We start from the raw sequence: 27,197 nt of genomic DNA, 5'->3' as shown, positions 1-27,197 counted from the left end.
TCGCATACACCCCGCTAACCTTACATATCTGATCGCATACACCCCGCTAACCTCACATATCTGATCGCATAGCCCCCGCTAACCTTACATATCTGATAGCATACCCCCCGATAACCTTACATGTCTGATAGCATACCCCCGCCCCCCGCTAACCTCACATGTCTGATAGCATACCCCCACCCCCCGCTAACCTCACATGTCTGATAGCATACCCTTGCCCCCCACCCCCCGCTAACCTCACATGTCTGATAGCATACCCCCACCCCCCGCCCCCCGCTAACCTCACATGTCTGATAGCATACCCCCGCCCCCCACCCCCCGCTAACCTCACATGTCTGATAGCATACCCCCGCCCCCTGCTAACCTCACATGTCTGATAGCATACCCCCCTCATGCATCTTAGGATAAGATGCATCACATACAGTGAATACAGAGCACAGGCGAGCACCACACACACAACTCTGATCCAGAACCGCTCACATCTTTATTTACTGTAATAAAATAAAACCCAACATGATCCATGAAAAACCGAAGACACATGACACTGGGCAAGAATGTTCTAGCCAAGCAAGAGTGTGGCGGTCAGAAAAAGGGGGGATGGCCAGCGGCAGACAAAGGGGGGGGGGGGGCTGATGGGAAATGGAAAGAGAACTGACGGGAGGGAGGAGAGAGAACTGACGGGAAGGAGGAGAGAGAACTGATGGGAAATGGAAAGAGAACTGACGGGAGGGGGGAGAGAGAACTGACGGGAGGGAGGAGAGAGAACTGACGGGAAGGAGGAGAGAGAACTGATGGGAAATGGAAAGAGAACTGACGGGAGGGAGCAGAGAGAACTGACGGGAAGGAGGAGAGAGAACTGACGGGAAGGAGGAGAGAGAACTGATGGGAAATGGAAAGAGAACTGAGGGGAGGGAGGAGAGAGAACTGAGGGGAGGGAGGAGAGAGAACTGACGGGAGGGAGGAGAGAGAACTGACGGGAGGGAGGAGAGAGAACTGACGGGAAGGAGGAGAGAGAACTGAGGGGAGGGAGGAGAGAGAACTGAGGGGAGGGAGGAGAGAGAACTGAGGGGAGGGAGGAGAGAGAACTGACGGGAGGGAGGAGAGAGAACTGACGGGAGGGAGGAGAGAGAACTGACGGGAAGGAGGAGAGAGAACTGACGGGAGGGAGGAGAGAGAACTGAGGGGAGGGAGGAGAGAGAACTGACGGGAGGGAGGAGAGAGAACTGACGGGAAGGAGGAGAGAGAACTGAGGGGAGGGAGGAGAGAGAACTGACGGGAGGGAGGAGAGAGAACTGACGGGAGGGAGGAGAGAGAACTGACGGGAAGGAGGAGAGAGAACTGACGGGAAGGAGGAGAGAGAACTGACGGGAGGGAAGAGAGAGAACTGACGGGAGGGAGGAGAGAGAACTGACGGGAAGGAGGAGAGAGAACTGACGGGAGGGAGGAGAGAGAACTGACGGGAGGGAGGAGAGAGAACTGACGGGAGGGAGGAGAGAGAACTGAGGGGAGGGAGGAGAGAGAACTGACGGGAAATGGAGAAAGAACTGATGGGAGGGAGGAGAGAGAACTGACGGGAAGGAGGAGAGAGAACTGACGGGAGGGAGGAGAGAGAACTGACGGGAGGGAGGAGAGAGAACTGATGGGAAGGTGGAGAGAGAACTGATGGGAGGGAGGAGAGAGAACTGATGGGAGGGGGGAGAGAGAACTGATGGGAGGGGGGAGAGAGAACTGATGGGAAATGGAGAGAGAACTGATGGGAAATGGAGAGAACTGATGGGAGGGAGGAGAACTGATGGGAGGGAGGAGAGAGAACTGATGGGAAATGGAGACCGATATGAGAGCAGGGATCAGCAGGAGGACGAGTGATAGGTGACCTGACACATGTATAACACTGTCCAGGCCCAGAACACGACCCATGACGCCACTAATCCTCAGCTCATTGCCGCTTATATATTAGCACAGTACTATCCGGAACGTTACCCGGGGCGGCCGATCATTGTAAGTCCCAATCAAAAAAATAGAGTAATAATTCATATATCATCTACAGGACCCATCCCCAGATCCATGAGGCGTCTATTGTTGTCTTCCCATATCCTGGAGTGTTATGAATAAGGAGGATGTACAGGGTCTCCAGCCCAGGTGCACAGGGCCAGGGTGACAACCAGTGCAGTGTTCTCGCAGCTGCGGAGTGGTGTCAGAGCTCGTCGCTCGGTCTGCTTTGTGGAATCTGAGTCTCCAGTTTTCCCGGCGTTGCTCCATTACTGCGCTTACCATTAGAGTCTTTCGCTGCCTTCTTGGATTTCTTCTTCTCTCCCTTCTTGGTTTTCTTCTTCCCAGATGAAGAGCCGAGGTCTCCTTTCTTACCGGACCACTTCTCCACCAGGCAGCCTGACCAAAGCCAAGACAGCGTTACAACTGGTGCCTCATCCAAAACATGGTACTAAGACAATACAGCCCCCCCCATCCCCTGTGGTAATAAGGCAGGCACACGCACGCACGCACACACACACACCATGGTAGTAAGGCTTCCAGCGATAATAAAGTGCCCCCCCATGATAAGGCCCTGGTGAAAATACAGCCCCCCCCCCACGATAATATGGCCACTTGTGACAATACAGCCCCTATAGACGTCTGCGGGACCCTGTAGTATTCTCTCCTAGATGTGTTGTATCTTGGGTAGAATACTTCTATAATATGGTGCTGCCCCTTACCCTGTGACTGTATTTGCCGCCATACACACAGCCCTCGTACACCAGAGGTAACATAACCCGGGCCACAACTAGTCTCTCTAAACTACATCTGATTTATCACCCCAAAACATCCCCACCAATTGCATATAGAACCGATTCATCGGGGTGGCCTGGACGGTCAGTATAAAGGCCTAAACCCACCCCGCCCTGACCATTATAGCAGGGCCACAGCCATCTCATCCTCCATCACTCACTTTTATCTTGTCCCTTCAGGACGTGTTTTGCACACAGGAAATCGGTAAGGTCCTCTTGCTGGTGATGCCGATACCAATCTTCAATGACATCTTCAAACTCCTCCATCATGACATCGCACTGTTGGTGGGGGCAGAAGACGTGTCACCAGAGACGCCACCCCTGTACCCACCCCCTCTAGTGTCTCCTCACTTACCTGCTTCTTCATATCCGCCACCTCCGCAGACGTCTCGTTCCAGAGCTCGTACGGTATGTCCATCACAACTTTCACCCCCTTGTGCACAAGGTGATGCAAAGTCTGGAAGGTCTCGGACATCCCCTGCGCGGAGCGACAAGTTCAGATACACAGAAACGTGACATCAGGACTCATCATTACCATACCCGAGCCTGCCCAGCTGTCCCCCCGTCCACCATGCCCAGCTATACCCCAACTGTACCCCATCCTCCATGCCCAGCTGTCCCCCGTCCTCCAAGCCCAACTGTACCCCAACAGTACCTGGTCCTCCAGGCCAAGCCGCACCCCGCCCTCCAGGCCAAGCAGCACCCCGCCCTCCAGGCCAAGCCGCACCCCGCCCTCCAGGCCAAGCCGCACCCCGCCCTCCAGGCCAAGCCGCACCCCGCCCTCCAGGCCAAGCCGCACCCCGCCCTCCAGGCCAAGCCGTACCCCGCCCTCCAGGCCAAGCCGCACCCCGCCCTCCAGACCAAGCCGCACCCCGTCCTCCAGACCAAGCTGCACACCGCCCTCCAGGCCAAGCTGCACCCCGCCCTCTATGCACAGAAACGTGCCATCACTGCTCATCATCACCATACCCGCCTGCCCAACTGTACCCCGTCCTTTATACAGTGTAACTGAGTGTTGCATCAGGAAAAAAAAAATACAGACTAAGGGACATAGACGGATAGCGGATCGTTGGGAGCAAGTGAGCTGCCAGCGCTATTACACAGACAGTGTAACAGAGTGTGAATTACACCTGATTCGTGACGCCACGTTTTTTGTAAAAGGATTTGAAGCCTGCCTGATCTCTAGCTGATCTCTCTGTGCATTTCCCATAATTCATGTACATTAGGAATTTGTCTAAGTCTCCTTATGGCAATTCTTTCGGAATCAGCCGACCCATAGAATGGTGTCTATGGAGCCGGCGGAAAGGTGCACAGCCGACGGAATTCCGCGGAATTTATCCGCCCTGGACAGTGCGCCAGGGCTGCCTGTTTGGTTGGGTCGGTGCGCCAGGGCTGCCTGTTTGGTTGGGTCGGTGCGCCAGGGCTGCCTGTTTGGTTGGGTCGGTGCGCCAGGGCTGCCTGTTTGGTTGGGTCGGTGCGCCAGGGCTGCCTGTTTGGTTGGGTCGGTGCGCCAGGGCTGCCTGTTTGGTTGGGTCGGTGCGCCAGGGCTGCCTGTTTGGTTGGGTCGGTGCGCCAGGGCTGCCTGTTTGGTTGGGTCGGTGCGCCAGGGCTGCCTGTTTGGTTAGGTCGGTGCGCCAGGGCTGCCTGTTTGGTTAGGTCGGTGCGCCAGGGCTGCCTGTTTGGTTAGGTCGGTGCGCCAGGGCTGCCTGTTTGGTTAGGTCGGTGCGCCAGGGCTGCCTGTTTGGTTAGGTCGGTGCGCCAGGGCTGCCTGTTTGGTTAGGTCGGTGCGCCAGGGCTGCCTGTTTGGTTAGGTCGGTGCGCCAGGGCTGCCTGTTTGGTTAGGTCGGTGCGCCAGGGCTGCCTGTTTGGTTAGGTCGGTGCGCCAGGGCTGCCTGTTTGGTTAGGTCGGTGCGCCAGGGCTGCCTGTTTGGTTAGGTCGGTGCGCCAGGGCTGTGGTTAGGTCGGTGCGCCAGGGCTGCCTGTTTGGTTAGGTCGGTGCGCCAGGGCTGCCTGTTTGGTTAGGTCGGTGCGCCAGGGCTGCCTGTTTGGTTAGGTCGGTGCGCCAGGGCTGCCTGTTTGGTTAGGTCGGTGCGCCAGGGCTGCCTGTTTGGTTAGGTCGGTGCGCCAGGGCTGCCTGTTTGGTTAGGTCAGTGCGCCAGGGCTGCCTATTTGGTTAGGTCAGTGCGCCAGGGCTGCCTGTTTGGTTAGGTCAGTGTGCCAGGGGTGATGTTTGGTTTGGTCAGGGTTCCAGGGCTGATGTCTGGTTAGGTCGGTGCCAGTGACGTCTGTTGATACGTCGTGTTCTGTGTGAAAGGGGCGACAGAGCGGAGAGCTGAGGTAATTGTGGAGTTGCAACAAGTAGCGGCTGCATCAGTGACACAGAGAAGATGGTGGAGAGTGGCCAGAGGTGTCAGAGAGCGCCTGAATGTTACCCGGTTTACGGAGGATGGGCAAGGTTCTGGAGTGGGGTCCAGTGTGAGACCCTTTATGTGAGTGGCCATAGAGGACCACTGTGTGAGGCTGAAGGAGGAGGTCAGTGATAAAAGGCTGGAGGAGGCTGTTCGGGATGTGTCAATGTGGTCAAATTGCCCATGATGACTGTGGGAACGTCCGTACCTTGGCGAACCGATTGCTGCCCGAACGTTCCTTATGCAGATTGTACTCCAGCAATCTCTGGCAGAGACCTTCTGTGACTTCTATCAGGCGGATATCCCTGGAAAAGAGCAGACAAGTAATCAGACCGAAGGCCTAATGCCGACACTGTTACCACGTACAATGTCCCTCTCGTCCACTCCGGCTTTATAAACCAGATATATACCAGGAATCCTTACTGCCCTGCACCAGACAGCAGCTGCCTGCCGCACTACATGTACCAGCACAGCCTCGGTTTCCAGCAGATTACAAGCCAGTCTCCAGGTTAAGCTGCCTCATCATACCGCTCCTATAGAGGGTCACGGCAGCGGCATCAGTCATCCAATGTCTGATCTATTCATGCTAAAAGATCTGTGTAATGTAAGGGTTAATAGAGGGAGGTCCACCACTCAGGACCCTCATCTATCAGCTAGGCAGTACCCTCCCCTGACAGCAGGGCGGCTGTGTACACTCTGGCAGTACCCTCCCCTGACAGCAGGGCGGCTGTGTACACTCTGGCAGTACCCTCCCCTGACAGCAGGGCGGCTGTGTACACTCTGGCAGTACCCTCCCCTGACAGCAGGGCGGCTGTGTACACTCTGGCAGTACCCTCCCCTGACAGCAGGGCGGCTGTGTACACTCTGGCAGTACCCTCCCCTGACAGCAGGGCGGCTGTGTACACGTCATTCCTCTGGCAGTACCCTCCCCTGACAGCTGGGCGGCTGTGTACACGTCATTCCTCTGGCAGTACCCTCCCCTGACAGCAGGGCGGCTGTGTACACTCTGGCAGTACCCTCCCCTGACAGCAGGGCGGCTGTGTACACGTCACTCCTCTGGCAGTACCCTCCCCTGACAGCAGGGCGGCTGTGTACACGTCACTCCTCTGGCAGTACCCTCCCCTGACAGCAGGGCGGCTGTGTACACGTCATTCCTCTGGCAGTACCCTCCCCTGACAGCAGGGTGGCTGTGTACACGTCACTCCTCTGGCAGTACCCTCCCCTGACAGCAGGGCGGCTGTGTACACGTCACTCCTCTGGCAGTACCCTCCCCTGACAGCAGGGCGGCTGTGTACACGTCACTCCTCTGGCAGTACCCTCCCCTGACAACAGGGCGGCTGTGTACACGTCACTCCTCTGGCAGTACCCTCCCCTGACAACAGGGCGGCAGTGTACACTCTGGCAGTACCCTCTCCTGACAGCAGGGCGGCTGTGTACACGTCATTCCTCTGGCAGTACCCTCCCCTGACAGCAGGGCGGCTGTGTACACGTCACTCCTCTGGCAGTACCCTCCCCTGACAGCAGGGCGCTGTGTACACGTCACTCCTCTGGCAGTACCCTCCCCTGACAGCAGGGCGGCTGTGTACACGTCACTCCTCTGGCAGTACCCTCCCCTGACAGCAGGGCGGCTGTGTACACGTCACTCCTCTGGCAGTACCCTCCCCTGACAGCAGGGCGGCTGTGTACACTCTGGCAGTACCCTCCCCTGACAGCAGGGCGGCTGTGTACACGTCATTCCTCTGGCAGTACCCTCCCCTGACAGCAGGGCGCTGTGTACACGTCACTCCTCTGGCAGTACCCTCCCCTGACAGCAGGGCGGCAGTGTACACTCTGGCAGTACCCTCCCCTGACAGCAGGGCGGCTGTGTACACGTCACTCCTCTGGCAGTACCCTCCCCTGACAGCAGGGCGGCTGTGTACACGTCACTCCTCTGGCAGTACCCTCCCCTGACAGCAGGGCGGCTGTGTACACGTCATTCCTCTGGCAGTACATTCTGTACATGTCACACAGTCGCAGCGATAGGTCACATGACGTTCTCACAGAGCAGAGTTACCCGGCCGAGCAGAGAAGTTACTCACGAGTTTGTGTACTTGATCTTATTTTTCTTCTTGTCACCGTCCAGGAAGCCATAGCGAGTATCGATCACTTCACGTGTCCGGGACGTTTCATCAAATGAGGATTTCAGCTCCAGCGCGACATATTTACAGACTGCAAGAGAGGAGAGAGTTCTGGGAAATATATACAATTCCCGTCACGTCTGGGAAGGTGGTCGGGGCAGGACTTGAGCTGGAGTCACCAGTTGGGGGAACACTTCCATATATGGTCTGGGAACAGATGACATCACTGGGATATGACATCATAGAGAGGAGTCCCCATCTCAGAACTGACCCTGACACACAAGGAGTCCTGCCAGTCCTGTATGACAGCGCCCCCTGTATGTGGGGGATAAAAGAGACCACTCAGCCTTCCCACATACAGCTCGGGTCATCCACAGGTTGACACTACCACTGGAAGTGTGGCCATGTGGTCCTCACAATAACAGATAAGGTTAGGTGCTTCACCTCCACAGGGGTCATACCTTCACATTTGTTGGGCAGATGGACCCACTCACTGTCCACAGCCTCTGAGAGTCCAACACTGAGCGGAAGAACCACGAGCAGAAGCCACATCGCCAAGCCTGCCAGGAGACAAGTCACAGATCAGCTGATCACTGGATACCCCCCCAACCAAGCCGCTTTGTGGCTCATACTGAGCAGAAGTGATGGGCAGAACTAGGCCCTGACAGTAACCTAACTGCCCCACCCAATCATAGAGGAGATGGAACCATGGTGACCCCAAGTGGTGGTCCAAGTGGTGGTCCTAGAGGAGACTGTCTCCTGAGGAGCTCGGTGCACACTACTGTATCGTCCTCATCCACACCGATCAAACCTTAGAGGGATTCTATGCCTAGGGCCATGACTGGGGCCAAACAACCAGGAGTCACCAGACAGAGCCTGATCAGAGAACACAGCATCACACAGCAGCAACATCCAGAGCGCGATCAGAGAACACAGCATCACACCGCAGCAACATCCAGAGCCTGATCAGAGAGAGAACACAGCATCACACCGCAGCAACATCCAGAGCCTGATCAAAAAACACAACATCACACCACAGCAACATCCAGAGCCTGATCAGAGAGAGAACACAGCATCACACCGCAGCAACATCCAGAGCCTGATCACAGAACACAGCATCACACCGCAGCAACATCCAGAGCCTGATCAGAGAACACAGCATCACACCACAGCAACATCCAGAGCCTGATCAGAGAGAGAACACAGCATCACACCGCAGCAACATCCAGAGCCTGATCACAGAACACAGCATCACACCGCAGCAACATCCAGAGCCTGATCACAGAACACAGCATCACACCGCAGCAACATCCAGAGCCTGATCAGAGAACACAGCATCACACCGCAGCAACATCCAGAGCCCGATCACAGAACACAGCATCACACCGCAGCAACATCCAGAGCCTGATCACAGAACACAGCATCACACCACAGCAACATCCAGAGCCTGATCAGAGAGAGAACACAGCATCACACCGCAGCAGCATCCAGAGCCCGATCACAGAACACAGCATCACACCGCAGCAACATCCAGAGCCTGATGAGAGAACACAGCATCACACCACAGCAACATCCAGAGCCTGATCAGAGAGAGAACACAGCATCACACCGCAGCAGCATCCAGAGCCCGATCACAGAACACAGCATCACACCGCAGCAACATCCAGAGCCTGATGAGAGAACACAGCATCACACCACAGCAACATCCAGAGCCTGATCAGAGAGAGAACACAGCATCACACCGCAGCAACATCCAGAGCCTGATCAGAGAACACAGCATCACACAGCAGCAACATCCAGAGCCTGATCAGAGAGAGAACACAGCATCACACCGCAGCAACATCTAGAGCCTGATCAGAGAGAGAACACAGCATCACACCGCAGCAACATCCAGAGCCTGATCACAGAACACAGCATCACACCGCAGCAACATCCAGAGCCCGATCACAGAACACCCCATCACACTGCAGCAACATTCAGAGCGCGATCAGAGAGAGAACACAAGATCACACCGCAGCAACATCTAGAGCCTGATCAGAGAGAGAACACAGCATCACACCGCATGCAACATCCAGAGCCCGATCACAGAACACAGCATCACACCGCAGCAACATCCAGAGCCTGATGAGAGAACACAGCAGCATCCAGAGCCTGATCAGAGAGAGAACACAGCATCACACCGCATGCAACATCCAGAGCCTGATCAGAGAACACAGCATCGCACCGCAGCAACATCTAGAGCCTGATCAGAGAGAGAACACAGCTTCACACCGCAGCAACATCTAGAGCATGATCAGAGAGAGAACACAGCATCACACTGCAGCAACATCCAGAGCCTGATCACAAAACACAGCATCACACCGCAGCAACATCCAGAGCCCGATCACAGAACACAGCATCACACAGCAGCAACATCCAGAGCCTGATCAGAGAGAGAACACAGCATCACACCGCAGCAACATCCAGAGCCTGATCAGAGAACACAGCATCACACCGCAGCAACATTCAGAGCCCGATCACAGAACACCCCATCACACTGCAGCAACATCCAGAGCGCGATCAGAGAGAGAACACAGCATCACACCGCAGCAACATCCAGAGCCTGATCAGAGAGAGAACACAGCATCACACCGCAGCAACATCCAGAGCCGGATCAGAGAGAGAACACAGCATCACACCGCAGCAACATCCAGAGCCCGATCAGAGAACACAGCATCATACCACAGCAACATCCAGAGCCTGATCAGAGAGAGAACACAGCATCACACCGCAGCAACATCCAGAGCCTGATCACAGAACACAGCATCACACCGCAGCAACATCCAGAGCCCGATCACAGAACACAGAATCACACCGCAGCAACATCCAGAGCCTGATCAGAGAACACAGCATCACACCGCAGCAACATCTAGAGCCTGATCAGAGAAAGAACACAGCATCACACTGCAGCAACATCCAGAGCCTGATCACAGAACACAGCATCACACCGCAGCAACATCCAGAGCCCGATCACAGAACACAGCATCACACCACAGCAACATCCAGAGCCCGATCACAGAACACCCCATCACACCGCAGCGACATCCAGAGCGTGATCACAGAACACAGCATCACACCACAGCAACATCCAGAGCATCACACCGCAGCATCCAGAGCCGGATCAGAGAGATAACACAGCATCCCACCGCAGCAACATCCAGAGCCTGATCACAGAACACAGCATTACACCGCAGCAACATCCAGAGCCTGATCAGAGAACACAGCATCACACCGCAGCAACATCCAGAGCCTGATCAGAGAGAGAACACAGCATCACACCGCAGCAACATCCAGAGCGCGATCACAGAACACAGCATCCCACCGCAGCAACATCCAGAGCCTGATCACAGAACACAGCATTACACCGCAGCAACATCCAGAGCCTGATCAGAGAGAGAACACAGCATCACACCGCAGCAACATCCAGAGCCTGATCAGAGAGAGAACACAGCATCACACCGCAGCAACATCCAGAGCGCGATCACAGAACACAGCATCACACCACAGCAACATCCAGAGCATCACACCGCAGCATCCAGAGCCGGATCAGAGAGATAACACAGCATCACACCGCAGCAACATCCAGAGCCTGATCACAGAACACAGCATCCCACCGCAGCAACATCCAGAGCCTGATCACAGAACACAGCATCCCACCGCAGCAACATCCAGAGCCTGATCACAGAACACAGCATCACACCGCAGCAGCATCCAGAGCGTGATCAGAGAGAGCACAGCATCATACCACAGCAACATACAGAGCCCGATCACAGAACACAGCATCATACCACAGCAACATACAGCGCCTGATCAGAGAGAGAACACAGTATCACACCGCAGCAACATCCAGAGCCCGATCAGAGAACACAGCATCATACCACAGCAACATCCAGAGCCCGATCAGAGAGGGAACCCAGCATCACACCGCAGCAACATCCAGAGCCCGATCACAGAACACAGCATCACACCGCAGCAACATCCAGAGCCTGATCACAGAACACAGCATCACACCGCAGCAACATCCAGAGCCCGATCAGAGAGAGAACACAGCATCACACCGCAGCAACATCCAGAGCCCGATCACAGAACACAGCATCACACCGCAGCAACATCCAGAGCCTGATCAGAGAGAGAACACAGCATCACACCGCAGCAACATCCAGAGCCTGATCACAGAACACAGCATCAAACTACAGCAACATCCAGAGCCTGATCAGGGAACACAGCATCCCACCGCAGCAACATCCAGAGCCCGATCAGAGAACACAGCATCACACCGCAGCAACATCCGGAGCCCGATCAGAGAGAGAACACAGCATCACACCGCAGCAGCATCCAGAGCCCAATCAGAGAACACAGCATCACACCGCAGCAGCATCCAGAGCCTGATCAGAGAACACAGCATCACACCGCAGCAGCATCCAGAGCGCGATCACAGAACACAGCATCACACCGCAGCAACATCCAGAGCCTGATCAGAGAACACAGCATCACACCGCAGCAGCATCGAGAGCCTGATCACAGAACACAGCATCACACCGCAGCAGCATCCAGAGCCCAATCAGAGAGAGAACACAGCATCACACCGCCAGGGCTGTGGAGTCGGAGTCAGAGTCGTGGAGTCGGAGTTGGAGCTAGTTTTGGCTGGAGTCGGGGAAAAAAATTTACCGACTCCAGCTTTAAAAAAATCTTTAAAAAATGTAGAATTGAATTTTAATATGAATTTTGCTCATGAATATATTATGAGCAACATTCTAATAGGACACTGGCCCTATTACATAAGGGGGGGGGTCGGGGAATATATCAGTAATAGGACATTGGCCCTATTACATAAGGGTGGTCGGGGAATATATCAGTAATAGGACACTGGCCCTATTACATAAGGGTGGTCGGGGAATATATCAGTAATAGGACACTGGCCCTATTACATAAGGGTGGTCGGGGAATATATCAGTAATAGGACCCTGGCCCTATTACATAAGGGTGGTCGGGGGTATATCAGTAATAGGATACTGGGTGGTCAGGGAGAGGTTGTTGGTCACTATTTGGCAGTTTGTTTCTGAGCTGGAAGAGTCCATTGTGTGGGGGGAGATCTGTGCTGGTCTCTTCCTGGATGCTGGATGACTGTATATGAGCAGCAGTGTAATATGGAGATATCCTGTGTAATATAGAGGAGGAGGAGGAGACATAAGTAGTGTAGCTGTAACCTCTGTCCTCAGTGCGGGGTTTTCTCTCTGGGAGAAGATTGTGTGTTTTTCTTCACTGTTCTATGACTACAGCAGGCTGTGTGTGTGCTATGACTACAGCAGGCTGTGTGTGTGCTATGACTACAGCAGGCTGTGTGTGCTATGGCTGCAGCAGGCTGCGTGTGTGTGTTTGCGTACAATTGCGTGCCCCCACAGTGACCTTCTATATCACTAAGTGTGACCCCTCTCTATATATCACTATGTGTGACCCCTCTCTATATATCACTATGTGTGACCCCTCTCTATATATCACTATGTGTGACCCCTCTCTATATATCACTATGTGTGACCCCTCTCTATATATCACTATGTGTGACCCCTCTCTATATATCACTATGTGTGACCCCTCTCTATATATCACTATGTGTAACCCCTCTCTATATCACTATGTGTGACCCCTCTCTATATATCACTATGTGTGACCCCTCTATATCACTATGTGTGACCCCTCTCTATATATCACTATGTGTGACCCCTCTCTATATATCACTATGTGTGACCCCTCTCTATATATCACTATGTGTGACCCCTCTCTATATATCACTATGTGTGACCCCTCTCTATATATCACTATGTGTGACCCCCTGTATATCACTATGTGTGACCCCTCTCTATATCACTGTGTGACCCCTCTCTATATATCACTATGTGTGACCCCTCTCTATATATCACTATGTGTGACCCCTCTCTATATATCACTATGTGTAACCCCTCTCTATATATCACTATGTGTAACCCCTCTCTATATATCACTATGTGTGACCCCTCTCTATATATCACTATGTGTGACCCCTCTCTATATATCACTATGTGTGACCCCTCTCTATATATCACTATGTGTGACCCCTCTCTATATATCACTATGTGTGACCCCTCTCTATATATCACTATGTGTGACCCCTCTCTATATATCACTATGTGTGACCCCTCTCTATATATCACTATGTGTGACCCCTCTCTATATATCACTATGTGTGACCCCCTGTATATCACTATGGCTGACCTCTATATTACAGTGATCTGGCAGTGTTAGTGTTTCTGTGGTGAATATTTAGTTAGAAACATAGAAGACTGTCAGCAGGAAAAGATCACCTGCTCCATCTGGTCTAGTTGTGAGTAGTTCAGGACATGGAGGCTGGAGACTGGCTGCACCCACAGGAGAAGCTGCTGTATATACAGTATATATTCCCTCAGAAGTCGCCCCAGGATCATGTAGGACATTAGAGAGAAGCTGCTGAGCCGATGTGATAGATATCTCCCCTGGTATCTGATCGGCCATTTATCAAGGAGCAGGAGTCCGAGTCGGTCCTGATAAAGTTCAGTAGTCGGAGCTGCGGCTTACTGACCCCACAGCCCTGCACACCGCAGCAACATCCAGAGCTCGATCGGAGAACACAGCATCACACCACAGTATACAATAATTCTGTATATAGGTGAGAGGCTCTGTATATAGGTGAGAAGCTCTGTATATAGGTGAGGGGCTCTGTATATAGGTGAGGGGCTCTGTATATAGGTGAGGGGCTCTGTATATACTGGCTCTGTATATAGGTGAGAGGCTCTGTATATAGGTGAGAGGCTCTGTATATAGGTGAGGGGCTCTGTATATAAGTGAGGGGCTCTGTATATAGGTGAGGGGCTCTGTATATACTGGCTCTGTATATAGGTGAGGGGCTCTGTATATAGGTGAGGGGCTCTGTATATAGGTGAGGGGGCTCTGTATATACTGGCTCTGTATATAGGTGAGGGGCTCTGTATATAGGTGAGGGGCTCTGTGTATACTGGCTCTGTATATAGGTGAGGGGCTCTGTATATAGGTGAGAGGCTCTGTATATACTGGCTCTGTATATAGGTGAGGGGCTCTGTATATACTGGCTCTGTATATAGGTGAGGGGCTCTGTATATAGGTGAGAGGCTCTGTATATACTGGCTCTGTATATAGGTGAGGGGCTCTGTATATACTGGCTCTGTATATAGGTGAGGGGCTCTGTATATAGGTGAGGGGCTCTGTATATACTGGCTCTGTATATAGGTGAGAGGCTCTGTATATACTGGCTCTGTATATAGGTGAGAGGCTCTGTATATACTGGCTCTGTATATAGGTGAGGGGCTCTGTATATACTGGCTCTGTATATAGGTGAGGGGCTCTGTATATACTGGCTCTGTATATAGGTGAGGGGCTCTGTGTATAGGTGAGGGGCTCTGTGTATACTGGCTCTGTATATAGGTGAGGGGCTCTGTATATACTGGCTCTGTATATACTGGCTCTGTATATAGGTGAGGGGCTCTGTATATACTGGCTCTGTATATAGGTGAGGGGCTCTGTATATACTGGCTCTGTATATAGGTGAGGGGCTCTGTATATACTGGTTCTGTATATAGGTGAGGGGCTCTGTATATAGGTGAGGGGCTCTGTGTATACTGGCTCTGTATATAGGTGAGGGGCTCTGTATATAGGTGAGGGGCTCTGTGTATACTGGCTCTGTATATAGGTGAGGGGCTCTGTATATAGGTGAGGGGCTCTGTATATAGGTGAGGGGCTCTGTATATACTGGCTCTGTATATAGGTGAGGGGCTCTGTATATAGGTGAGGGGCTCTGTATATACTGGTTCTGTATATAGGTGAGGGGATCTGTATATAGGTGAGGGGCTCTGTGATACTGGCTCTGTATATAGGTGAGGGGCTATGTATATAGGTGAGGGGCTCTGTATAAGGTGAGGGGCTCTGTATTACTGGCTCTGTATATAGGTGAGGGGCTCTGTATATAGGTGAGAGGCTCTGTATCTAACTGGCTCTGTATATAGGTGAGGGCTCTGCATATATCTGGCTCTGTATATAGGTGAGGGGCTCTGTATATAGGTGAGGGGCTCTTGTAATACTGGCTCTGTATATAGGTGAGAGGCTCTGTATATTACTGGCTCCTGTATATAGGGAGGGGCTCTGTATATACTGGCTCTGTATATAGTTGAGGGGCTCTGTATATAGGTGAGGGGCTCTGTATATACTGGCTCTGTATATAGGTGAGGGGCTCGGTTGTATAGGTGGAGTGGCTCTGTGTATACTGGCTCTGTATATAGGTGACGGGGGCTCTGTATACTACTGGCTCTGTATATAGTGAGGGCCTCTGTATATAGGTGAGAGGCTCTGTATATAGGTGAGGGGCTCTGTATATAGGTGAGGGGCTCTGTATATAGGTGAGGGGCTCTGTATATAGGTGAGGGGCTCTGTATATAGGTGAGGGGCTCTGTATATACTGGCTCTGTATATAGGTGAGGGGCTCTGTATATAGGTGAGAGGCTCTGTATACACCGGCTCTGTATATAGGTGAGAGGCTCTGTATATAGGTGAGGGGCTCTGTATATAGGTGAGGGGCTCTGTATATACTGGCTCTGTATATAGGTGAGGGGCTCTGTATATAGGTGAGGGGCTCTGTATATACTGGCTCTGTATATAGGTGAGGGGCTCTGTATATACTGGCTCTGTATATAGGTGAGGGGCTCTGTATATAGGTGAGAGGCTCTGTATATAGGTGAGGGGCTCTGTATATAGGTGAGGGGCTCTGTATATACCGGCTCTGTATATAGGTGAGGGGCTCTGTATATAGGTGAGGGGCTCTGTATACACCGGCTCTGTATATAGGTGAGGGGCTCTGTATATACTGGCTCTGTATATAGGTGAGGGGCTCTGTATATACTGGCTCTGTATATAGGTGAGAGGCTCTGTATATAGATGAGGGGCTCTGTATATAGGTGAGGGGCTCTGTATATAGGTGAGGGGCTCTGTATATACCGGCTCTGTATATAGGTGAGGGGCTCTGTATATACCGGCTCTGTATATAGGTGAGGGGCTCTGTATATAGGTGAGGGGGCTCTGTATATAGGTGAGGGGGCTCTGTATATAGGTGAGGGGGCTCTGTATATAGGTGAGGGGCTCTGTATATACCGGCTCTGTATATAGGTGAGAGGCTCTGTATATACTGGCTCTGTATATAGTTGAGAGGCTCTGTATATAGGTGAGGGGCTCTGTATATAGGTGAGGGGGCTCTGTATATACTGGCTCTGTATATAGGTGAGAGGCTCTGTATATAGATGAGGGGCTCTGTATATACCGGCTCTGTATATAGGTGAGGGGGCTCTGTATATAGGTGAGGGGCTCTGTATATAGGTGAGGGGCTCTGTATATAGGTGAGGGGCTCTGTATATAGGTGAGGGGCTCTGTATATAGGTGAGGGGCTCTGTATATAGGTGAGGGGCTCTGTATATACTGGCTCGGTATCTAGGTTGAGAGGCTCTGTATATAGGTGAGCGGGCTCTTTTCTATAGGTGAGGGTGCTCTGTATGTATATAGGTGAGGGGCTCTGTAATTATACTGGCTCTGTATATATGGTGAGGGGCTCTTGTATATAGGTGAGGGGCTCTGGAGGGCTCTGTATCATAGGTTGAGGGGCTCTTTATCTAGGTTGAGGGGCTCTGTTCATATAGCGTGAGGGGCTCCTTATATTACTGGCTCTATAATATAGGGAGGGGCCTCTGTATATACTGGCTCTGTATATAGGTGAGAGGCTCTGTATATACTGGCTCTGTATATAGGTGAGAGGCTCTGTATATACCGGCTCTGTATATAGGTGAGAGGCTCTGTATATACCGGCTCTGTATATAGGTGAGGGGCTCTGTATATAGGTGAGGGGCTCTGTATATACTGGCTCTGTATATAGGAGAGGGGCTCTGTGTATACTGGCTCTGTATATAGGTGAGGGGCTCTGTATATACCGACTCTGTATATAGGTGAGGGGCTCTGTATATAGGTGAGGGGCTCTGTATATACCGGCTCTGTATATAGGTGAGGGGCTCTGTATATACTGGCTCTGTATATAGGTGAGGGGCTCTGTATATAGGTGAGGGGCTCTGTATATAGGTGAGGGGCTCTGTATATACTGGCTCTGTATATAGGTGAGGGGCTCTGTATATAGGTGAGGGGCTCTGTATATAGGTAAGGGGCTCTGTATATAGGTGAGAGGCTCTGTATATAGGTGAGAGGCTCTGTATATACCGGCTCTGTATATAGGTGAGGGGCTCTGTATATAGGTGAGGGGCTCTGTATATAGGTGAGGGGCTCTGTATATAGGTGAGGGGCTCTGTATATAGGTGAGGGGCTCTGTATATAGGTGAGGGGCTCTGTATATAGGTGAGGGGCTCTGTATATAGGTGAGGGGCTCTGTATATAGGTGAGGGGCTCTGTATATAGGTGAGGGGCTCTGTATATACTGGCTCTGTATATAGGTGAGGGGCTCTGTATATACTGGCTCTGTATATAGGTGAGGGGCTCTGTATATAGGTGAGAGGCTCTGTATATACCGGCTCTGTATATAGGTGAGGGGCTCTGTATATAGGTGAGGGGCTCTGTGTATACTGGCTCTGTATATAGGTGAGGGGCTCTGTATATACTGGCTCTGTATATAGGTGAGGGGCTCTGTATATACTGGCTCTGTATATAGGTGAGGGGCTCTGTATATAGGTGAGGGGCTCTGTATATAGGTGAGGGGCTCTGTATATAGGTGAGGGGCTCTGTATATACCGGCTCTGTATATAGGTGGGGGGCTCTGTATATGGGTAAGGGGCTCTGTATATACTGGCTCTGTATATAGGTGAGGGGCTCTGTATATACTGGCTCTGTATATAGTTGAGGGGCTCTGTATATAGGTGAGGGGCTCTGTATATACCGGCTCTGTATATAGGTGGGGGGCTCTGTATATGGGTGAGGGGCTCTGTATATACTGGCTCTGTATATAGGTGAGAGGCTCTGTATATAGGTGAGGGGCTCTGTATATACTGGCTCTGTATATAGGTGAGAGGCTCTGTATATAGGTGAGGGGCTCTGTATATAGGTGAGGGGGCTCTGTATATAGGTGAGGGGCTCTGTATATACTGGCTCTGTATATAGGTGAGAGGCTCTGTATATACTGGCTCTGTATATAGGTGAGGGGCTCTGTATATACTGGCTCTGTATATAGGTGAGGGGCTCTGTATATAGGTGAGGGGCTCTGTATATAGGTGAGAGGCTCTGTGTATACTGGCTCTGTATATAGGTAAGGGGCTCTGTATATAGGTGAGGGGCTCTGTATATAGGTGAGAGGCTCTGTGTATACTGGCTCTGTATATAGGTGAGGGGCTCTGTATATACGTGAGGGGCTCTGTATATACTGGCTCTGTATATAGGTGAGGGGCTCTGTATATAGGTGAGGGGCTCTGTATATAGGTGAGGGGCTCTGTATATAGGTGAGAGGCTCTGTATATAGGTGAGGGGCTCTGTATATAGGTGAGGGGCTCTGTATATAGGTGAGGGGCTCTGTATATAGGTGAGGGGCTCTGTATATACTGGCTCTGTATATAGGTGAGGGGATCTGTATATAGGTGAAGGGCTCTGTATATACTGGCTCTGTATATAGGTGAGGGGCTCTGTATATACTGGCTCTGTATACACCGGCTCTGTATATAGGTAAGGGGCTCTGTATATACTGGCTCTGTATATAGGTGAGGGGCTCTGTATATAGTTGAGAGGCTCTGTATATAGGTGAGGGGCTCTGTATAATAGGTGAGGGCTCTGTATATGGCCTGTATATAGGTGAGGGGCTCTGTATATAGGTGAGGGGCTCTGTATATAGGTGAGGGCTCTGTATATAGGTGAGGGGCTCTGTATATAGATGAGGGGCTCTGTATATACGGCTCTGTATATAGGTGAGAGGCTCTGTAATACTGGCTCGTGTATATAGATGAGGGGCTCTGTATATACTGCTCTGTATATAGGTGAGGGGGCTCTGTATATAGGTGAGGGGGCTCTGTATATAGGTGAGGGGCTCTGTATATAGGTGAGGGGGCTCTGTATATAGGTGAGGGGGCTCTGTATATAGGTGAGGGGCTCTGTATATAGGTGAGGGGCTCTGTATATACTGGCTCTGTATATAGGTGAGAGGCTCTGTATATACTGGCTCTGTATATAGTTGAGAGGCTCTGTATATAGGTGAGGGGCTCTGTATATAGGTGAGAGGCTCTGTATATACTGGCTCTGTATATAGGTGAGGGGCTCTGTGTATACTGGCTCTGTATATAGGTGAGGGGCTCTGTATATACCGACTCTGTATATAGGTGAGGGGCTCTGTATATAGGTGAGGGGCTCTGTATATACTGGCTCTGTGTATAGGTGAGGGGCTCTGTATATACTGGCTCTGTATATAGGTAAGGGGCTCTGTATATAGGTGAGGGGGCTCTGTATATAGGTGAGAGGCTCTGTATATACTGGCTCTGTATATAGGTGAGGGGCTCTGTATATAGGTGAGGGGCTCTGTATATAGGTGAGGGGCTCTGTATATACTGGCTCTGTATATAGGTGAGGGGCTCTGTATATACTGGCTCTGTATATAGGTGAGAGGCTCTGTATATACCGGCTCTGTGTATAGGTGAGGGGCTCTGTATATAGGTGAGGGGCTCTGTATATAGGTGAGGGGCTCTGTATATAGGTGAGGGGCTCTGTATATAGGTGAGGGGCTCTGTATATAGGTGAGGGGCTCTGTATATAGGTGAGGGGCTCTGTATATAGGTGAGGGGCTCTGTATATAGGTGAGGGGCTCTGTATATAGGTGAGGGGCTCTGTATATAGGTGAGGGGCTCTGTATATAGGTGAGGGGCTCTGTTATATAGGTGAGGGGCTCTGTATATAGGTGAGGGGCTCGTATATAGGTGAGGGGCTCTGTATAGGTGAGGGGCTCTGTATATAGGTGAGGGGCTCGGTATATAGGTGAGGGGCTCTGTATAGAGGTGAGGGGCTCTGTATATAGGTGAGGGGCTCTGTATATAGGTGAGGGGGCTCTGTATATAGGTGAGGGGCTCTGTATATAGGTGAGGGGCTCTTATATAGGTGAGGGGCTCTGTATATAGGTGAGGGGCTCTGTATATGGTGAGGGGCTCTGTATATAGGTGAGGGTCTATGTATATAGGTGAGGGGCTCTGTATAGGTGAGGGGCTCTGTATATAGGTGAGGGGCTCGTATATAGGTGAGGGGCTCTGTATATAGGTGAGGGGCTCTGTATATAGGTGAGGGCTCTGTATATAGGTGAGGGGCTCTGTATATAGGTGAGGGGCTCTGTATATAGGTGAGGGGCTCTGTATATAGCCTGCTGTGAGGGGCTTGTATCTAGGGCTGCTGGCCTGTATATAGGTGAGGGGCTCTGTATATAGGTGAGGGGCTCTGTATATAGGTGAGGGGCTCTGTATATAGGTGGGGGCTTCTGTATCATAGGTGAGGGGCTCATGTATATAGGGTGAGGGGCGCTTTTCTGGTATATATGTGAGGGGGCTCTGTATATAGGTGAAGGGGCTTTCTGTATATAGGTGAGGCGGGATCTAGTAATAGGTGAAGGGGCTCTGCTTATTCTAGGTTGAGGGGGCTCTGGTATATAGGTGAGGGGCTGCTGTATATAGGTGAGGGGCTCTGTATATAGGTGAGGGGCGTCTCTGTATATAGGTGAGGGGGCTCGTATATAGGTGAGGGGCTCTGTATACTAGAAGTGAGGGCTCTAGGGGGGCTCTGTATATAGGTGAGGGGCTCTGCTATATAATGGTGTAGGGGCTCTGTATATAGGTGAGGGGCTCTGTATATAGGTGAGGGGCTCTGTATATAGGTGAGGGGCTCTGTATATAGGTGAGGGGCTCTGTATATAGGTGAGGGGCTCTGTATATACTGACTCTGTATATAGGTGAGGGGCTCTGTATATAGGTGAGGGGCTCTGTATATAGGTGAGGGGCTCTGTATATACTGGCTCTGTATATAGGTGAGGGGCTCTGTATATACTGGCTCTGTATATAGGTGAGGGGCTCTGTATATACTGGCTCTGTATATAGGTGAGGGGCTCTGTATATAGGTGAGGGGCTCTGTATATAGGTGCGGGGCTCTGTATATAGGTGAGGGGCTCTGTATATAGGTGAGGGGCTCTGTATATAGGTGAGGGGGCTCTGTATATACTGGCTCTGTATATAGTTGAGGGGCTCTGTATATAGTTGAGGGGCTCGGTATATACTGGCTCTGTATATAGGTGAGAGGCTCTGTATATAGGTGAGGGGGCTCTGTATATAGGTGAGGGGCTCTGTATATAGGTGAGAGGCTCTGTATATAGGTGAGGGGCTCTGTATATAGGTGAGAGGCTCTGTATATAGGTGAGGGGCTCTGTATATAGGTGAGGGGGCTCTGTATATACTGGCTCTGTATATAGGTGAGGGGCTCTGTATATACTGGCCTCTGTATATAGGGAGGGGCTCTGTATATAGGTGAGGGGGCTCTGTATATAGGTGAGGGGTCTGTATCATAGGTGAGGGGCTCATAGGTGAGGGGCTCTGTATATACCGGCTCTGTATATAGGTGAGGGGCTCTGTATATAGGTGAGGGGCTCTGTATATACTGGCTCTGCATATAGGTGAGAGGCTCTGTATATACTGGCTCTGTATATAGGTGAGGGGCTCTGTATATACCGGCTCTGTATATAGGTGAGGGGCTCTGCATATAGGTGAAGGGCTCTGTATATACTGGCTCTGTATATAGGTGAGGGGCTCTGTATATACTGTCTCTGTATATAGGTGAGGGGCTCTGTATATACCGGCTCTGTATATAGGTGAGGGGCTCTGTATATACTGGCTCTGTATATAGGTGAGGGGCTCTGTATATACCGGCTCTGTATATAGGTGAGGGGCTCTGTATATACCGGCTCTGTATATAGGTGAGGGGCTCTGTATATAGGTGAGGGGCTCTGTATATACTGGCTCTGTATATAGGTGAGAGGCTCTGTATATAGGTGAGGGGCTCTGTATATACTGGCTCTGTATATAGGTGAGGGGCTCTGTATATACTGGCTCTGTATATAGGTGAGGGGCTCTGTATATAGGTGAGGGGCTCTGTATATAGGTGAGGGGCTCTGTATATACTGGCTCTGTATATAGGTGAGGGGCTCTGTATATAGGTGAGGGGCTCTGTATATACTGGCTCTGTATATAGGTGAGGGGCTCTGTATATAGGTGAGAGGCTCTGTATATACTGGCTCTGTATATAGGTGAGAGGCTCTGTATATAGGTGAGGGGCTCTGTATATAGGTGAGGGGCTCTGTATATAGGTGAGGGGCTCTGTATATACTGGCTCTGTATATAGGTGAGGGGCTCTGTATATAGGTGAGGGGCTCTGTATATACTGGCTCTGTATATAGGTGAGAGGCTCTGTATATACTGGCTCTGTATATAGGTGAGGGGCTCTGTATATACTGGCTCTGTATATAGGTGAGGGGCTCTGTATATAGGTGAGGGGCTCTGTATATACTGGCTCTGTATATAGGTGAGGGGCTCTGTATATAGGTGAGGGGCTCTGTATATAGGTGAGGGGCTCTGTATATAGGTGAGGGGCTCTGTATATAGGTGAGGGGCTCTGTATATAGGTGAGGGGCTCTGTATATAGGTGAGGGGCTCTGTATATAGGTGAGGGGCTCTGTATATACTGGCTCTGTATATAGGTGAGAGGCTCTGTATATACCGGCTCTGTATATAGGTGAGGGGCTCTGTATATAGGTGAGGGGCTCTGTATATACTGGCTCTGTATATAGGTGAGGGGCTCTGTATATACTGGCTCTGTATATAGGTGAGGGGCTCTGTATTTACTGGCTCTGTATATAGGTGAGGGGCTCTGTATATAGGTGAGGGGCTCTGTATATACTGGCTCTGTATATAGGTGAGGGGCTCTGTATATAATGGCTCTGTATATAGGTGAGGGGCTCTGTATATAGGTGAGGGGCTCTGTATATAGGTGAGGGGCTCTGTATATAGGTGAGGGGCTCTGTATATACTGGCTCTGTATATAGGTGAGGGGCTCTGTATATACTGGCTCTGTATATAGGTGAGGGGCTCTGTATATACTGGCTCTGTATATAGGTGAGAGGCTCTGTATATACTGGCTCTGTATATAGGTGAGGGGCTCTGTATATACTGGCTCTGTATATAGGTGAGGGGCTCTGTATATAGGTGAGGGGCTCTGTGTATACTGGCTCTGTATATAGGTGAGGGGCTCTGTATATACTGGCTCTGTATATAGGTGAGGGGCTCTGTATATAGGTGAGGGGCTCTGTATATAGGTGAGGGGCTCTGTATATACTGGCTCTGTATATAGGTGAGGGGCTCTGTATATAGGTGAGGGGCTCTGTGTATACTGGCTCTGTATATAGGTGAGGGGCTCTGTATATACGGGCTCTGTATATAGGTGAGGGGCTCTGTATATAGGTGAGGGGCTCTGTATATACTGGCTCTGTATATAGGTGAGGGGCTCTGTATATAGGTGAGGGGCTCTGTATATAGGTGAGGGGCTCTGTATATAGGTGAGTGGCTCTGTATATACTGGCTCTGTATATAGGTGAGGGGCTCTGTATATAGGTGAGGGGCTCTGTATATACTGGCTCTGTATATAGGTGAGGGGCTCTGTATATAGGTGAGGGGCTCTGTATATACTGGCTCTGTATATAGGTGAGGGGCTCTGTATATACTGGCTCTGTATATAGGTGAGAGGCTCTGTATATACTGGCTCTGTATATAGGTGAGGGGCTCTGTATATAGGTGAGGGGCTCTGCATATAGGTGAGGGGCTCTGCATATAGGTGAGGGGCTCTGTATATAGGTGAGGGGCTCTGTATATACTGGCTCTGTATATAGGTGAGGGGCTCTGTATATACTGGCTCTGTATATAGGTGAGGGGCTCTGTATATAGGTGAGGGGCTCTGTATATAGGTGAGGGGCTCTGTATATAGGTGAGGGGGCTCTGTATATAGGTGAGGGGCTCTGTATATAGGTGAGGGGCTCTGTATATACTGGCTCTGTATATAGGTGAGGGGCTCTGTATATACTGGCTCTGTATATAGGTGAGGGGCTCTGTATATAGGTGAGGGGCTCTGTATATAGGTGAGGGGCTCTGTATATAGGTGAGGGGGCTCTGTATATAGGTGAGGGGGCTCTGTATATAGGTGAGGGGCTCTGTATATAGGTGAGAGGCTCTGTATATACTGGCTCTGTATATAGGTGAGGGGCTCTGTATATAGGTGAGGGGCTCTGTATATAGGTGAGGGGCTCTGTATATACTGGCTCTGTATATAGGTGAGGGGCTCTGTATATAGGTGAGGGGCTCTGTATATAGGTGAGGGGGCTCTGTATATAGGTGAGGGGCTCTGTATATAGGTGAGAGGCTCTGTATATACTGGCTCTGTATATAGGTGAGGGGCTCTGTATATACTGGCTCTGTATATAGGTGAGGGGCTCTGTATATAGGTGAGGGGCTCTGTATATAGGTGAGGGGGCTCTGTATATAGGTGAGGGGCTCTGTATATAGGTGAGGGGCTCTGTATATACTGGCTCTGTATATAGGTGAGGGGCTCTGTATATAGGTGAGGGGCTCTGTACATACTGGCTCTGTATATAGGTGAGGGGCTCTGTATATAGGTGAGGGGCTCTGTATATACCGGCTCTGTATATAATGGGGTCACACAGACAGAACCAGGGCCGTGCACACCCCGTGTTCCCGCAGGACATCTCCTCACCGTCTCCGTTGCTCCACTTCGGTGACTTCCGCTTTTTGCTGTCACGTGACGCCGCAGCCAATCCCGGAGCTCGCAGAGTTCCTCAGTCACGTGGACGCCTCTTCAGTTTCTCAGCGCGGTAAAGCTGTGGTAGATGCTGCTAGAGTGTACGTCACCAGGAGGGGCGGGGCCTCAACCGGAAGTAAGATGCAGTGAGCTGCTACACCATTCACTGTGCGGAAACAGCAAAATCTACAGTAACATGGAGGGTATACAGGGGGGACTGGTGTGTGTGTGTGGTCTGTATACAGGGGGGACTGGTGTGTGTGGGGTCTGTATACAGGGGAGAGGACTGGTGTGTGGGGTCTGTATACAGGGGGGACTGGTGTGTGTGTGTGGTCTGTATACAGGGGGGACTGGTGTGTGTGGGGTCTGTATACAGGGGAGAGGACTGGTGTGTGGGGTCTGTATACAGGGGAGAGGACTGGTGTGTGGTCTGTATACAGGGGAGAGGACTGGTGTGTGGGGTCTGTATACAGGGGGGACTGGTGTGTGGGGTCTGTATACAGGGGGAGAGGACTGGTGTGTGGGGTCTGTATACAGGGGGAGAGGACTGGTGTGTGGGGGGTCTGTATACAGGGGGAGAGGACTGGTGTGGGGGGTCTGTATACAGGGGGAGAGGACTGGTGTGTGTGGGGTTTGTATACAGGGGGAGAGGACTGGTGTGGGGGGTCTGTATACAGGGGGAGAGGACTGGGGTGTGGGGTCTGTATACAGGGAGAGGACTGGTGTGTGGGGTCTGTATACAGGGGGAGAGGACTGGTGTGTGGGGTCTGTATACAGGGGAGAGGACTGGTGTGTGGGGTCTGTATACAGGGGGAGAGGACTGGTGTGTGGGGTCTGTATACAGGGGAGAGGACTGGTGTGTGGGGGGTCTGTATACAGGGGGAGAGGACTGGTGTGTGGGGGTCTGTATACAGGGGAGAGGACTTATGTGTGGGGGGGTCTGTATACAGGGGAGAGGACTTATGTGTGGGGGGGTCTGTATACAGGGGAGAGGACTGGTGTGTGGGGTCTGTATACAGGGGGAGAGGACTGGTGTGTGGGGTCTGTATACAGGGGGAGAGGACTGGTGTGTGGGGTCTGTATACAGGGGGAGAGGACAGGTGTGTGGGGTCTGTATACAGGGGGAGAGGACTTGTGTGTGGGGGGGTCTGTATACAGGGGGAGAGGACTGGTGTGTGGGGTCTGTATACAGGGGAGAGGACTGGTGTGTGGGGTCTGTATACAGGGGGAGAGGACTGGTGTGTGGGGTCTGTATACAGGGGAGAGGACTGGTGTGTGGGGGGTCTGTATACAGGGGGAGAGGACTGGTGTGTGGGGTCTGTATACAGGGGAGAGGACTTATGTGTGGGGGGGTCTGTATACAGGGGAGAGGACTTATGTGTGGGGGGGTCTGTATACAGGGGAGAGGACTGGTGTGTGGGGTCTGTATACAGGGGGAGAGGACTGGTGTGTGGGGTCTGTATACAGGGGGAGAGGACTGGTGTGTGGGGTCTGTATACAGGGGAGAGGACTGGTGTGTGGGGGGTCTGTATACAGGGGGAGAGGACTGGTGTGTGGGGTCTGTATACAGGGGAGAGGACTTATGTGTGGGGGGGGGTCTGTATACAGGGGGAGAGGACTGGTGTGTGGGGTCTGTATACAGGGGGAGAGGACTGGTGTGGGGGTGTCTGTATACAGGGGGAGAGGACTTATGTGTGGGGGGGTCTGTATACAGGGGAGAGGACTGGTGTGGGGGGTCTGTATACAGGGGGAGAGGACTGGTGTGTGGGGTCTGTATACAGGGGGAGAGGACTGGTGTGTGGGGTCTGTATACAGGGGGAGAGGACTGGTGTGTGGGGTCTGTATACAGGGGGAGAGGACTGGTGTGGGGGTGTCTGTATACAGGGGGAGAGGACTTATGTGTGGGGGGGTCTGTATACAGGGGAGAGGACTGGTGTGGGGGGTCTGTATACAGG

At 51.8% G+C, this 27,197-nt stretch overlaps 1 protein-coding gene across 1 annotated transcript; it reads right to left on the bottom strand.

The window, feature by feature from the left end:
- Positions 1-460: 460 nt before the first annotated feature.
- Positions 461-25,242, bottom strand: CNPY3 (canopy FGF signaling regulator 3). Its single transcript, XM_069978781.1, has 7 exons — positions 25,198-25,242; positions 7,770-7,868; positions 7,270-7,399; positions 5,400-5,496; positions 3,139-3,261; positions 2,945-3,062; positions 461-2,388 (listed from the first exon to the last, which is right to left on the bottom strand). Exons 2-7 carry the CDS (start codon positions 7,858-7,860, stop codon positions 2,195-2,197), a joined length of 753 nt encoding a protein of 250 aa, XP_069834882.1. The 5' UTR covers positions 7,861-7,868; positions 25,198-25,242; the 3' UTR covers positions 461-2,194.
- Between the last annotated feature and the right edge of the window lie 1,955 nt (positions 25,243-27,197).

Source organism: Dendropsophus ebraccatus, chromosome 8 (genome assembly GCF_027789765.1).
Source record: "Dendropsophus ebraccatus isolate aDenEbr1 chromosome 8, aDenEbr1.pat, whole genome shotgun sequence".
Lineage (NCBI taxonomy): Eukaryota > Metazoa > Chordata > Amphibia > Anura > Hylidae > Dendropsophus > Dendropsophus ebraccatus.
This window is presented reverse-complemented; position numbering and strand designations above follow the sequence as displayed.